The 15,658-nt window shown below is 41.4% G+C and overlaps 1 protein-coding gene across 1 annotated transcript in view; it reads right to left on the bottom strand.

Moving 5' to 3' along the window:
* The window catches only part of IQGAP2 (IQ motif containing GTPase activating protein 2), a 392,955-nt gene that overhangs the window by 28,857 nt on the left and 348,440 nt on the right, over window positions 1-15,658 (bottom strand). Inside the window, exons 27-29 of the mRNA XM_006889829.1 lie at window positions 15,049-15,181; window positions 6,810-6,912; window positions 5,147-5,288 (exon numbers count right to left, since the gene is read on the bottom strand). Of these exons, the coding sequence (XP_006889891.1) occupies window positions 5,147-5,288; window positions 6,810-6,912; window positions 15,049-15,181 (378 nt within the window). The remainder of the gene's footprint in view (window positions 1-5,146; window positions 5,289-6,809; window positions 6,913-15,048; window positions 15,182-15,658) is intronic.

The following is a 15,658-nucleotide window of genomic DNA, read 5'->3' as shown; positions in this document are numbered from 1 at the left end:
TTTAAGGGAGCTCTGGCAGCACAGTCCAGGGAGCTGCCCTGCCACCCAAACACTGTAGCTCTCTGGCAATTCAAATCTATCAGTGGCTTTGCTGGAGAAAGACGTGCAAAACCTGTAGTATGATAAAAGCCTGACATGGATGTGCAAAGCAGCACCATTCATTATAGCCAAAATAGGAGAAATAACTCAAATACTCACTGACTGAAACAGAATATGGTATATCCATATGTTGTTGTTGTTGTTTTTAGATGCTTTTGAGCAAGCCTATGAACAAAGGATCTGTACCCTGTTCTATCCTGCATCATTCTCATACTTCCTGACACACAAGAGCCCACTGTGGCAGCCATTGTGTCAATTCACCTGGCCGAGTAGTTTCCTCTCCTTTGCCAACCCTCCACCTTTCCCAGCATCATGTCCCTCTCCAAGGATTAGCCCCTCCTAGCAACATTCAAAAAGTATGTGAGGCATCAATCTCCTCGATCTTGCCTCCAAAGAGCACTCCAGCTGCACCTTCTTCAAGATATATCAGTTTGTTCTCTTGGCCGTACAAGGGATTTTCAGTGCTCTTCTCCAACACCACAGCTCAAAGACATCAATTCTTTTCCTGTCATCCTTATTCATTGTCAAGATCTCAGATGCATAGCTAGTAATCGGAAAGACTACGAGTGAATGTTATTTAGCCATGAAAACCAATAAAGTATCACTGCATGCTACAACATGGAAGAACTTTGAAAATGTTGTTGTTGTTAAGTGCCGTCGAGTTGCAGCCAACCCATAGCGACCCTATGAACAAAAGTCCTGGACATCTACTGTATAACTTTTGTCCTCTCTCCAGGTTCATAGGGTTTCCAGAGGCAAGCAAGCTACTGTGGAAGTGGATGCCACTCCTGCTTATGCTTGGTAAAAGAAGCCAGACACAAAAAGACACCTAGTACAAAATTCCATTTATAGAAAATGAAGAAAAAAAAAAAAAAAGCAACTTCAGAGGAAAAGAAACATATCGGGGACTTCCAGGAGCTGAGAATGGAGACAAGTGAAACATACCTGCAAAATGGGTACCAGGTTCCCTCTGAGGTGATGAACATGTCTGGGGTTAGACAGTGGTGATGGCTACACAACAGTATGACAGTAGTCATACTTTTAAAATGGCAAAATTTTATCACAATAAAACCAAACAAAACCCACTGACTGGCTCTAAAAGACTGGTGATAAAAGGAAGTGACAGAGTTGATTTCCAGCATGCCCTGGGGAGACCCACCCAAGGACTGGGGAGAGGTGGACTGAGCGACGCATCTACCAGGTTATCCTGGCTGAAAAGCATCTCTTCCCAACATGCTTGATTTTATATGTAAATTCCAAGAATTCGCAGAGCCAAGGAGACACATGCTCAGATTAAAGTATACATCTGAATACAATATTCTAATTACTTGATATTTTAGACCATCCAAATTGTGGCGGTGGTTCATTAACGAGGACATTTGAGTTGACTGCATTCAGTAAATGAAGTTCAAACAACAGACAAAACCAATTATGAGAAATTTCTTCCCATTATTTCTAAGGACAAAGCTTATGAGATCATAGAGTACTTGGGGCCTAATTTAATCTGCACAATCGAACCAACGACTATGTTCTTCCAGTTACCTTTATAATTAAGCACTTGCTCATTAGAATGGAGCAGATTTCACATTTCCTGCCTTTCTTTGTTGCCTTGCCCTGGGCCCTCGGAGGACAAGAGTGTGTGCAGGCCCTGTAATCTGACCTCAGTCCCACAGCTGGGCTGATCCTCCTATCATTCAAGTTCAAATCCCTGGAAGGTAGGAGTTGTTTATGTTTTACTCATGACTGTTAACCAGCAGATCAAGCCCAGTACCTTGAACAGAGAGCAAGTAGCAAAACATTTGCTCGAGAAATGAAGGAAGCATTATAACATCAGACAGCAAAATAAACAAGTCAACAGAAGAGGCACGGATCTCAGCAAAATACACCAAGTGAGTTCTTTGTGCAGTTTCCATGGGTGACTGAACATTTGGGAAAAATCAACTGGAAATGACTCTTGTCTGAAATATTCAGTGGCCAGACAGAAAAAGCTCTTGTCACACATAAAAATATCACAATTCAGGATATTTAGCCTGGGAGTATTATGTGAATGACTATGGGAAAGCTTTATTCTCATTTGACTTCATTTCTCACTTCCATTCTCAACCTCATTCAATGTACAGCTGTTCTGATGTGTTTAATATGCTCATTTTGTTTATACAAGTTCTTGTAAGCTTCTTATTATTTGGCAAGAATGGGTTTTTGATTGATGGCAGATTACAAATGCTGGTTGTGGAATGTTTCTAGAATGTTTCTCAGAAGCCAAGATGGTAAGGTTTTCAATTTGCTTCATATCGACATGTCATCAGGGATGACCAATTACTGGGAAGGACATCACGGTTGGTAAGACAGAAAAGCAGCAAAACAAGGGTAGCTCTCAATGACAAGGAACAACACAGTAATCACATTAGTGGACTTAGAATACCAGAAATCATGAAGATGGCATCAGGTCAGGCAATGCTTCCTTTTGCTTTATATGTTGTTGTTGTTAGGTGCTGTCGAGCTGAGCATATGACTCACAGCGACCCAGTGAACAACAGACCTGAGCCCTGTTCTATCCTGTGCCATCCTCACCCTCTCAGGTACAAGGGAGCCCACTGCTGCAATCCCTGTGTCAATCCATCTCACCGAGGGTCTTCCTCTCTTTCTCTGATCCTCCACCCTTCCATGAACTAGAGCCCACTTGATGGCAACTACCAAAAACAACATCATCATGTTATTTCTTAGTTTGTGTAAAGAACTTATATGGAACAGTTATAAGGCCTTGACAGGAAACATACAGCACTGATGAAAAGTAGGAGGGCCTTATTTGAAATCTTTGGAGAAAGGAAATGGGGTATGAAGACCAAGCTAGTAGATAAATTCAATATTAATGTAACAGAAAGGAAAACCAGTAAATGAGACTATATAATTCTATCTTATTATATGTGTACTTTCCATATTGTTGTTGTTGTTGTTATGTGCCATCGAGTCGTTTGCGACTCACAGCGACCCTATGTACAACAGCCCTAAACCCTGCTCTATCTTGTGCCAATCTCACTGCCTCCGACACACCCATCCTGATTACCCCAGTCACTAAATCAATCCACCTCATAGAGGGTCTTCCCCTTCTGCGCTGTCCCTCCACTCTGCCCAGCATGATGTCCCCCTCCAAAGACCTGTCTCTCCTTACAACATGTCCAAAGTATGTCAGGCGAAGCCCCAGAATCCTTGCCTCCAAGGAGCAGCCTGATTTAACCCTCTCTAGGATGAATCTATTTGTTTTCTTGGCAGTCCATGGTACATTCAATACTCTTCTCCAGCACCACAGCTCAAAGGCGTCAATTCTCCTTCTATCCTCCCTAGTCATTGTCCAACTCTCTGATGGATAACAAGTGATTGCAAAAACCATGGCCTGTATCAGGCGCACCTTAGTCCCCAGAGAGACACTGCTGCTCTTGAGTACTTTAGAGAGAGGTCCCTAACTGCAGACTTTCCCATCGCAATACATTTTTTGATTTCCTGGCTACTGGTGCCAAGAGTGTTGACTGTGGAGCCGAGCAAACTGAAGCTGTGAACAATCTCAATCTCTTCACCATCCATCCTGATGCTACCGATTGGTCAAGTGGTGAGAATTTTTGTCTTCTGGACATTGAGCCTCAGTCCATATTGAAGGCTGCAGTCCTTGAGCCTCTGCAGTAAGTGCATGAGGTCCTCCTCAGTTTCAGTGAGCAGGGTTGCATCATCTGCATAACGCAGATTAGTATTATTCCATATTATTATCTTATATCATTATCTTATATTATTATTATTATACCATATTATTGTCTTATAAAAAAATAAAGTTTGGTTAGAAGTCATTACTGATCTCAACTTCTGACCAAGAATATATGTACTTCTATCAGTTTCTTAAAGACTTTTATAGGCTGAGTTAATAATTTAATTTCTTAGATGAAAGGAATAAAATTATTATGTAAAATACTGAGTTAAAAAGATGGCAAGATTTATAAGCTACAACAATATTTAGATATCTCTTAAATTAGAGAATAAATCATGTTTTATTTGTTGTTATATTTGGTGGGTATAGAATGTACCTTAGTAATTAGGTATGCTACAGTCAATTAGTTGGGAATATAGCCTTCTGTGAATTTTTGGGGTTTAAGACACGTGGTTAGGAACAAAAAAGAAATGGAAAAAAAAGATGTGGTTTGTTGAAGAGACTTAAAAAAAAACCCAACAAAAAACCAACTGAAACAAGCTGTTTGGCTTCTGAGGCAGAGTAAAATTGGTGCCCGTCAGGGCTCACTTTTAAGAGTTGAGGCTGGAGTATGCTCACTCATAGCGATCGCCTGGATCCACAGGAGTGGAAGTGAGAGAAATACAACAATGGAGAACAGGTTGAGCCTGGACATGTTCCTTCAAGGCTGCCCACCCAGCATGCACTGATGTGTGGGTGGGCAGGGAAGGCTTGTCGGCTTGAGGAACAGGGTGTTGTGAGTACCACCCTGTTGACTGGGCCCCATATGGGGCTAGGACTGAGTAAGGAGGCCAGCAGGTCTCGAACACAGGGACAAGTGTGGACTCCTGGGGTTGCAGCTGATGCCCATTTGAACCTAGCCACAGATAGCTGACGATGAGTTGACCAGAACCCAACCAGATGAAGAGACAATGTTCTACACTGTGCACTAGGGTCAACTGCTGCAACCTGATGGCTTGCCCTGGATTGGAATTTGCTTGTGGATCTAGATGCTCAAAGTTTCCAAGTTGAACAAAGATTTCTTCAGCAAAAGGCATATGCTGTTTCTCAGAATACTGGTTTGATAGGGACAGGCAAATCAGCAATTAGCTTTCTAAAAGGGGGTTATTTGGGTATGAGGCATGAGGTAGCTGGCTTACACGCTTTCACACATGTAGTTATTAGTAATATGATCATAAGGGGGGAAAACCCACAATATACATGGATCAAAATGTAATGAAAGAGGGCATAAAACACAATGTACATGCTTGAAACACATTATATATAAATAATATTTTTTTTAAAAGACATGTGGCCTTCAGGTCCTTAACTTACTTTATCAGGAGGCTCTGGCCATCGATAGAGTCTCCATCCTGTAAGTCATATTTGCTTGCCAAGTAAAGGGAAATCTCAGTCTTGGCGAGTTGACTTAGCAAATTTTCCCTGTTAGGGTCATTTCGGTCAACTGCTCCTTCCCCTGTGAAAAAACCAGGAGTATGATTCTTCTAGTTCACTCACTGCTGGAACGATGTGCTCTGATAGGAAACAAGTCATTATGGTCTTGGCAAAGAAACACATCTCTAAAGTGGCTTTTACATCTTGATTGAAACATCAAAGTAGCATAGGACACAAATATTCAAAATGCTGAATAAATAGGCTTTGTTATTTTAATTATGAAAAGATAGAACTGTAAGTGAAAAGAAATCCTTAGAGAACACAGAATAGAACGCTTCACTTTCTAATAACTTTGACAGTTTAATGAGGTTTTCTTGATGATACAGATTAAAGAGTCCTTTCTGGTTTACCCAGAGTTTACCTTCAAAAGTAGAAAATAGTTTTGTAATTTGAGAATACTATCAATCACAACACTCTTAATTCAGGAAGGGAACACATAGCCAGGGGGGAGTTCTGGCGGCACAGAGGTTAAGTATTCAGTTGCTAACTGAAAGCTCTATGGTTCGAATCCACCTACTGGCTCTATGGGAGAAAGGCCTATTAATAGTCAAGATTATATGCTAGGAAACCCTCTGGGCAGTTCCACTCTGTCTTGTAGGGTTGCTACAAGTTGGAGTCTACTTAGCATCAAACAACAACAGTATGTTGTTGTTGTGATTGGATACCGTTGAGTCAGAAGCAGCCCATAGCTGACGCTTCGGTGGGTTTTCAGAGGCAGTTAATTGCACAGGAGGAGATTACCCATCCTTTTCCTGCAGAGCAGGAACCTCCTCAAAAAGCATGCCTTCAGGATTGCAGCACATTTTCTTGCCTCTAGGCCGCCAGACGGACATGTTCTCCCAGGTTTGCTCTGCCCAGGGCTGCTATGGCCCGGTTGCCAGAGAGAGCATGGTGCTGTTTGGGCCGGTGTTGTGGCAGTTTTCGGATGCGAAGGACTACTCTGCCTCCAGGAGCCAGGCAAGCCAGGCTTGGCTTAGGGTTTAAAGCAGCAGCAGAGGGCTTCAAGCCCAAAAGGGCCCTCGGGCCCTCAGCCCTCAAACCAGTCTTTCATTGTTTTTGTTCAGACATTCCTCTAGGTCGTATAGCCCTGGTGTACAAGTTGCTGTACAGTGGTCACTTGTGGTTACTGTGAGGCTGACCACTGTGGCACGGATGTGTCAAATGCATTAATGGTTGGCTACCCAATGCGGACAGAGAGTGGGGTGGAGCTCCCCGATGAAAACAAGCTTGGAAGGAGGAGTGGCATCTACTTCCATAATAGCTTGCCTCCGGAAATCCTATGAACCTGGAGAGAGGATGAAAGGCACCCAGGCGTCGAGGACTCTCCTTCATAGAGTCACTATGAGTCGCCTGTGATTCGACGGCACTTAGCAACAACAACAACAACAACAACAACAACAACAACAACAACAACAGGCCGCCAGAGCTCCTGCATCGCTATGGTTTTTAAAAATAAACTCAGGCATTAAATTTCAGCTTTTTCTAAAAATCTAAGATAAGGAAATTAAATACTTAAAGGTAAGGAAAAGAAACAAGGTCTTACCAATAAAAGACTCCACATTAGGTACCTCTCCCAGTAACTCCAACAACTCGTTCAGGTAGTCAGTCTTTTCAGGTGCAATTGCTTCCTGATGTTCCAGCAGGAGCTTCACAGAGAAAGCAATACATACACATGAGAGAAAAGCAAGTGCTCAGCTACCACCGTATTTGTATCGTTTCCAGTTTTTTCCTGATCTAATCTTCCTGATAGAGTTTAGATCTGCACTAGAAGCCTGACAATTATTAAAATTAGGGATCACAGAAGAAAGAGTTTTTATTTTGCCTGAAACAAAATTGGCTAGTTTATACTAAGAGACTGACTCTTTCTGAGTTGCATTTGTCAACCCTCTCACAGCAAGATCTTATAAAAAGAAGCCTTTTACCCCTGGTGCTCTGTGCCACATGCATAGACAACATTTATAGGAAAAGTCAAATTGGAGAAAAGAGTAATAAATGAACTGGAAGCACTTCAAGTAATGCTGGCAACAAACCAGAAAAGCATTTCCATATCTCTTCAGAGAAAACATGCAGTAATAAAACAGGGGGCTCTGGTGGTGCAGACTGCAGGGAGTGGTTACACTAATTCAAAGGCTTGGCTTCTCTGATGGTTTAAATCTACCAGCAGTTCTAAAGAAGAACGAGTAATCTCCTTCCATACAATTTATAGCTTCAGAAACCCACTGAAGTGGTGAGTTGGTTCCTAATTGAGAGCAATGAGTAATTAAGTAATAATCACTACAGCTATGAAAATAAAATTACTACCTCTATCTATTTATTTATTTTGTCTGTCTAACACTTCCATGAGTGTGGTGTTAGAACTTTTGAAAAATGACTTTTCAAGCAATTGCCTTAGCCCCCATCTGGGGTTGTGGTCTCTAGCTGCTTCAACTGTGACACATTATTTGCCGTTTGATCAGCATCTTCTACATAATCAACAGTTGCAGGGCCAACTTAAGAGCTGGCCAGACCGTGGAGAGATTGCAGCAAGGTCATAGCATGACAGAGCCCTGGAGATGGAGCCAGAAAAACTGACTTGGGACTACTATGAGACCAGGCTTGTTAGATGACCGAGAAACTAGAGGTTTATTTATATTCCTAGAATGAACTTGGACTTCCACTGTGCGATATCCTTTCCTTCTCCAGCCACCCTCCAACCTGTTTTCTTAACAAACCTCACAACTTTTAAATGGAATATTGAACCTTGTGATTAGTAGAAGTAGGTGCAGCAGTGTGGGTGACTATATCATACCACAGGATCAGTTTTATATACTGGATGTTGTTGATGGAGATGGTTCTCATTTGTGGAGTTGGTGGAAGTCAGACTCAGCCTTCCCCACATTGCATCTGCACTCTTACAATGGGTAGGGATGACACAAGGCCCACATGGTTCCTTAGCCTGTCATCAGGATGTACACCTTTAATGATTTCAGCAAAGACTCAAAGGTGAGGAACACCCACTGGTGGGCCTTGTCAGAGTCACACCACAACTAGCTTGTTTTGTATTTAGAATTAAAGTAGCACTTCCAAAGCATAGGCTTTGAGATTTAATTTTTCAGTTGTTCTGTTTACCATACAAAACTATGAATCACAATGACAAATTTAGTCCATTTTCCTCTTTAATTTTGATAATTTTATTAAGAATTCACATATCAGCATTTCATTCATTTAAAATATAGCATGCAGTGATTTTTTTATATTCACAGAGTGGTGTAACCACCACCACTACCTAATTTCAGAACATTTCCATTAACCACAAAAAGAAGCTCAGTACCTATTAGCAAGCAACTCGACGGCACATAACAACAACAACAACAATGCAAACTAATAGTGTCGACTATCCTTTCATCATATGCTTACTGGTCATTTGTTCATAATGGCTCCTCAGAATTCAAGGAAGCCAAAATTTTGAATAGACCTATTTAATCTTACACAATCCACAATCAGCACTCTAGGTGCCAGTAGTCAGGAGATGTATTGCATTAGCAAAGTCTAGGACCTCTCCAAATTACTGAAGAGCAATGATAACAGGGTTAAGATTAAGGTGCTCTTGATTCAGGCCATGCTCTTTTCAATCACTTGCTACTAACCTGAGAGCTGGACAGTGAGTAGAATGACAGAAGAAGAATCAATGCCTTTGAGCTGCGGTGTTGGAGAAAAGCACTGGACATCCCATGGATGGCCAAGAGAACAAACAGGAATGTCTTGGAGAAAGTTCAGCCTTAGAGGTACGGATGGTGAAGCTTTGTCTCACATATTTTGGGCACGCTGCTAGGAAAGGCTATTCCTTGGAAAGGGACATCACACTTGAAAGGTGTAGGGTTAGTGAAAAAGGGGGAGATGGCCAAAGATATGGATTGACACAGTGACTGCAGCAATGGGTTCAAGTGTATCAGAGATGATGAGAATGGCACAGGATAGGACACGGTTCAGAACTGATGTTCATAGGGCTGTTTGGGGTTGTACTCAACTCAAGGACACTAATAGTAACAATTAGCTCAAATGTATTTGTAATTTCAGTATCAATACTAGCAGTGCTTTCATACTTATTTGCAGATATGTACAGAGGGTCAAACATTTTAGTCCTCGAACCTGTAAGCTCCCCTGGAAGAGTGGTTGAATGAAGGCTATAAATTTTTCCAGGTATCATAGTTTCATGTTGTTTTAGCGGTCACACTGTAAATAAGTGTTCTTTCTGTGGTTTATTTAGTAACACATTTTTGTGCCTTCTGGTGGTAATTTTACTGATTACTTCCAAGAGAAGTACTGAAGTGTTGTCTGGTGTCCTTCATACATGGACTTCATAGAAAGCACATGTGTTAGATGAAGCTTGTTCAGACATAAGCTAAAGGCTATTAGCTGTACATTTAATGTTAATGTGTCAACAATACATATTAAAATGTGCAACTTGGCTTGACTCCAATTTCTACTGAGTCTACAGAACAGAGTCAAAGTACTTGAAAAGGTCTTCTAGCTATAACCTTCATAGGAGTAGCTCACCAGATCTTTTTTCCTGTAGAGCAGATGGTGGGCTTCAGTATTTAATAACTCAACATCCATGAAGACATTATAGAAGATAATTACTACATGCATTATCAATGGCTTCATTTTACTTAGATCCACAATTAACATCCATGGAAGCAGCAAATACCTGAAAGATGTATTGTTATGGGCAAATCTGCTGCCATGGACCTCTTAAAAGTTCTAAAGAGCAAAGATGTTACCTTAAAGACGTAAGTTAACTGACCCAAGTCCTGAGATGTTCGACAGCTACTGAAAGGCTGGATGATGAGTAATTAAGAGTGAACCAGTGATGCTATTAGATTGTGGTTTGGCAAGGAACACTGAACATACCATGACTACTTAAGAAAAAAGCAGTCCAGAGCACTCCTTAGAAGCAGGAAGAATAACTGGGTTATTTATTTTCTCATTTTGAGCTACACAAATTCTTTATATAGTCTGTATTTAGCAGATACACAATTTGTGATTCCCTCCCCCCTTCTCATTCTGTAGATGGTCTTTTGTTTTCTTGATGGCAATGTCTGCAGCACAAACATTTTGAAGAAGTCTAATTTGTCTAAGTTTACTTTCTTGCTTGTGCTTTTGGTGTTGTTATCTCTAAGAAACTACTGCAGAGCCACAAAGATACACTCTTCATTTTCTTCTTTTACAGAGTTTTACAGTTTGTTTTCATTTGTATATTTAAGTCAATAACCTATTTTCAGTTAATTTTTTTACACTGTGCAAAATTTTGCACACTCTATTAGGTGGATATCCCAGTTGTTTTCATATCATCTGTGGAAAAGACTATGGTTTTCCCCACTTAATGGAATAGGCAACCTTTTGAAAATCTCCTGATCATGAGTGTAAACATTAATTTTTGGACTCTTAATTCAGCCTATGGATCTCTATTCTTTTTTCTAATAAATTTTTATTTTATACTGATTTACTTACAAAGTTCATATATATTATTTTTCACCTCTCCACCCATCAAATTGTGTGTGACTATATGACTAACCAACCCCCCATCCCCATCCTCAGCCCTTTGCCCCCCACCCCCAATATCTATTCTTGTGCCAGTAGCACACCAGTTTTACTACTGACTTTTCCATTCTCTTTTAACTTTAGGATTAGTAAAGGAGGGAGGGAGGGAGAGAGAGAGAGAGAGAGAGATCCTATTGAGCTGTTTTTGTGATTTAGCAAATGAAGAGTAGGCAGGCAGAGGACAGCCACAAGGAAGTGACTATCCCCAACTACTCTAATTTCATTGGATTTACTCACTTTTAAGGTTTCTGTTTATGACAACCTCGGCTAGTTTTCATTTTCTGGTTTTAGTACTTAAAGAATTTGAGGATCATCAGAGGTTTGAGACTGGCTGCTAACATAAAGGCTAATGGTTTCACTACACCTATTATTGCCTCCGCCTATGCTAATGGTTCAGCTCCACCCATCAGCTCTGAAGAGGCAAGGCCTGGCAAATTGCTTCCATCAAGATCACAGCCCATGAAAACCGCCTGGAGCAGTTCTACCCTGTAGTACAGGGAAGCATGACGAGCAGACACCAACTTGACAGCAATGGGTTTGTTCTCTGGTTTACTGAGATTTAGTTTTAAAGCAAAGAAATGCAAAGTTGTTATTGTTAATGTGTGGTCGTCACCTGTGACCCTATGTACAACAGCTCTAAAGACTGCCCTGTCCTGAACCAGTCTACTGGCTCCAATACACCTACCCTCTCTGCCCTAGATACTGTATCAGTCCATCTCATCTGGGGTTTTCCTCTCCTGCGCTGTCTCTCCACCCTTCAGAGCATGCTGTCCTTCTCCAAGGATTGGTCCCACCTGCCCACATGCCCAAAGTCTGTGAGACAGAGCTTCAAAATCTTAACCTCCAAGGAGAAACTTGGTTTCACCATCTCCAAGACAGACATATTTGTTTTCTTGGCAGTACATGGTGTGTTCAAGACTCCTCTCCAACACCACAACTCAAAGGCATCAATTCTTATTATCCTTAGTTCTTGTCCAGCTCTCTAAAGTAAGGTTACTTTACTTTTTTGTTTTTAAGGTAAGCTTGTTCAAAGAAAAATATTAAATAATGAGGAGATATAAAGACTTGGCAAAATTTGGGCGGATGGTATATTAGTGATAGAATTTTAAGGACAAATAAGTTATCGACTAGAGCCAAATAAACAAGATGAATATAGTTCCTATCCTTTATTCTAGTAATTACAAATCAACAACTCAAGTCATCGCCATCGAGGCAGAGCCCACTCACCCCTGACCTTCTAATGGGCTTTCAAAGGCTGTAAATAGAATGGGAGAAGATTGTCCCTCTTTCTCCTACAGAGCAGCTGGTGGATTAGAAAGTAGAATATCTAGAAATATTCTGAAAATGTCTCCTTAAAGAAAGATTATTCTTAAGTTAGATGTGTTCCTTAAAGCTGAAGGGAAGAGCACGTGGCCATGGCCAGGCAGGTCACGCTGTTGGCAGTGCTGGTGTCTGCATGTGGATGTCTCCTCACTTGAGACAGACAGAGCCCTGAGCCGACTTTCTTTGTAATTACATTTCTCCTTGTTACATCTGCTTCCAACTTAACACAGGAAAGAATTCCTCATCAGCAGTCACAAGCTCTGCTTCCCAGGACTGGATGCTGTTTTCAATTCTTGTGAACAAAAGGAACACACTATTTTTTCTTGAAAAAGAAAATCCCACACAGCCTAAATTAACACAGTACCATCTTTCTCTGCTATCCTTGGGAAAGAATATCTCATGTGCTAAGAGGGCTTCCATCATTCTCTCTCTGTGTGTGTGGATATTGCCAGCTGCAAAGTGCAGCTAACATGGGGACATTTTTTTGTGATGGATAATCGACCATAAAAACAGATCACTGCTCAAATGATTGAGTCTATGAGCCCTGCTGAACATTATTTCGGTAAAGAGTGAATTATTGAGAATTTTTTCTTTGTAATTTGGGGTGTTTGTATGTAGATCTAGGGTGTTTACATGTGATTCTGAATGTTTTATGATAGGGCATGTTGTCAGGAGAGCCTATTCCTTGGAGAAGGACATCATGCTTGGGAAGGTGGAGGGTCAGCAAAAGAGATAAAGACCTTCGATGAAATGGACTGACAAAGTAACTGCAACAATGGGTTCAAATGTGTCAGAGATGATGAGAATGGCACAAGACAAGGTTTAGATCTGTTTTTGTTCATAGGTTCTCTATGAATTGTACTCTACTCAACAGCACCTAATGAGAAAGTTCTCATTGCCCATTTTTTCTACATAGCCGGCACAATCTGTCAGCTGGTCACCCTGAGCTGGCCTTGTCTTGGGCCACTCAAAATACAAATGGAGAACTTGTTGCAAATGTTGATAGTGCCCTGTCCTAACCTTGAAAAAAGGAAATAAAAACTAAACTCAACTGTTTTTCTCAATTCCTACTCAAGCCTTAGTTTCTTCAAATTCATTGCTATTGCACTGGAAATGACTACTAACTGATATTTTAGCAAATTTTTCAGGAGGTTGTAGATTACATGCAAGGAGATTGTCTCTTTCTGCCTTTGTGTAAGCAGTGCAATTGGGCCTGAGGTAGCCAATTTTGTAACTTGTTAGAACCTCCCTGACGGGTAGGTATCTGCATTCTGTCTTCTCCAGCTATCAATGTAGTCTTTTTAACTAGAGCTTCCTGAAGAAGTCTAGCAACCAGCAACCAGGTGCTAACATAAAGACCAGGGGTTTGAATCCACCCAGCTGCTCCATGGAAGAAAGGCCTAGTGAATAGCTTCTGTAAAGATTAAAGTCAAGAAAACCTCATGGTTTTCTATTCTGTAACAGTGAGTTCATTTAAAAACGAAAAGTCACAAAAATCCTGATGAATAATTTAATTCTGTAACATGTGCAGGTCTGGTTGCCTACTGGATATGGAGGTGTCCTGTCAATCAAAAGGCAGGTGGTTCGAATCCATGAGCTGCTCCTCAGGAGAAAGACAAACAATCTTCTCTTGTGCTATTTGTGTTGGTTGTTTTTATGTACCATTGAGCCAGAAATGACACATAGCTTTCTTCCACTGAGCACCTGGTAGATTTGAACTGTTGACTTTTGGGTTACTGTTCTGACAAGCAGCACACTAAGCCACCAGAGCTCCATTTGCTTTGATGAGTGAGGCCCTGAGAAGCTCTGGTAGCCTAGTGATGAGAAGCTGTACTGCAATCCCAAAGGTATGTGGTTCAAATCCACCAGCTGCTCTGTGGGAAAAGGACAGGCAATCTCCTCATGTTTGATTTATGGCCTCTGTAAACCCACTGCAGGGTCAACTAACAGTCAGTTACAATTTAATGGCACACACCAACAAAAACAACAATGAAGTTCTCCACATTCTTGAAAAAGTTTTAAGAACCTAGATTTTTCAAATAAAAACTCCCAATTGATATTGCAAAAGTAAATTGGCCTCCTCCACAGTATTTATCCTCTTTATTTTTTTTCACTGTAAATCGTTAAAAAGCCACCAGCGGCTTCCCAGCGACAACCCATGTATGCACAACAGACACAAGAAACACATTAATGCTTGTTGGTGATGCTGTCTGCACACGAGTCACACAGGGACTCACACGAGTCACACAGGGACTCACACGAGTCACCACAGTCTAAGGCAGCTGTGACATCACAAGAAGAGGGAGTTTCTAGAGCAATAGCAGTGACTCTTGGCAAGGAGACCAGCGTGAAGCTACCAGCTGTTTCACAGGAGGAAGAGGGCAGTCTCCTCGGATCCATTTACAGCCACCAGAAGCTTGCTGGACGAGTCAGCTGAGATGGTTCTGACTAGACAGTAATGAGCTGGAATTTCTTTTGGGGTAGAGCTTTCTTCGCTTCCCTAATCCTAATCAATTGATTTACTGCCTTGCTCTTTCAGCCCAAATATTAGGATACAGGAAATATTTCTATTTCCCAGAAAGTGCTGGGAAAGCTGGGTGGATTCGTGCATGGGGGTGTTGGCTCAGACAGTATGACCATGGTGGGCAGGAAACAGCGTCTCTCCAGCTGAATAACTCAAGACCAGACTTTGTAAACAAGGTCAAGAAAAAGTAAACTTCTGTGGTTAAGAAGAAGAAATTATATCAATAGGAAAGAGTTAGGGAATGAATAGTCAACGGCTTTTTAGGGTTGAAAACATGCGCATTAGCACATGCTTCCTTTAAGCCCTGTGGGGGCTAAGTGTTTCAGAACAATGACGTCAGAAATGTCCCCCTTACCAAGTGCGTGTTGATGATTTCTTCAATGGAAATGTAGATGACCGGCTTGCTGACCATCACCAGGTCTGTGTATTTGTCCATATTAAATTTCTCCTCTGGCTCTGCAACATTACATGCTTCTTGGAAATATTTCCTAACAAAGGGAACAAGTAGACAAAACTTGTGAAAAGAGAGTCAAGCTTCAGTTAAACAACTTCATTGAAACACTGAAGGGAATTCTGAGCGATAGTTTGGTTTGTTCTTACAGTGCTTTGTTCTTACAGCCTGAACCTTAGCGAATTGTTACAGCATTTTCTAGACTGAATCCTGACTGTGAGATCAAAGTCATGTTTCTGGAGGTTGGGCCCAGCCCCTTGAACAGTGAGAGCTGAAAGACTTGAAAGCAAACCAAACCCAAACTCAAGCTCACTGCCATCGAGCTGGCACTGGCTCATGGTGGACCCTCCAGCAGTTTTTGGAGGCTGTAGATTGCACAGGGAGAGACTGCCAATTTTTCTACTGAGGAACTGCTGGTGGATTTGAACTGCTAAAGAGGCTCAGCCTTTGGGCTAGCAGTGCAAGTTCCTACAGACTCTGCCATCAGAGTTTTTAAGGGCTTTAGATTCTGACA

The sequence above is a fragment of the Elephantulus edwardii genome, unplaced genomic scaffold (genome assembly GCF_000299155.1).
Source record: "Elephantulus edwardii isolate Elephantulus edwardi_28Jun2011 unplaced genomic scaffold, EleEdw1.0 scaffold00082, whole genome shotgun sequence".
Classification (NCBI taxonomy): Eukaryota; Metazoa; Chordata; class Mammalia; order Macroscelidea; family Macroscelididae; genus Elephantulus; species Elephantulus edwardii.
This window is presented reverse-complemented; position numbering and strand designations above follow the sequence as displayed.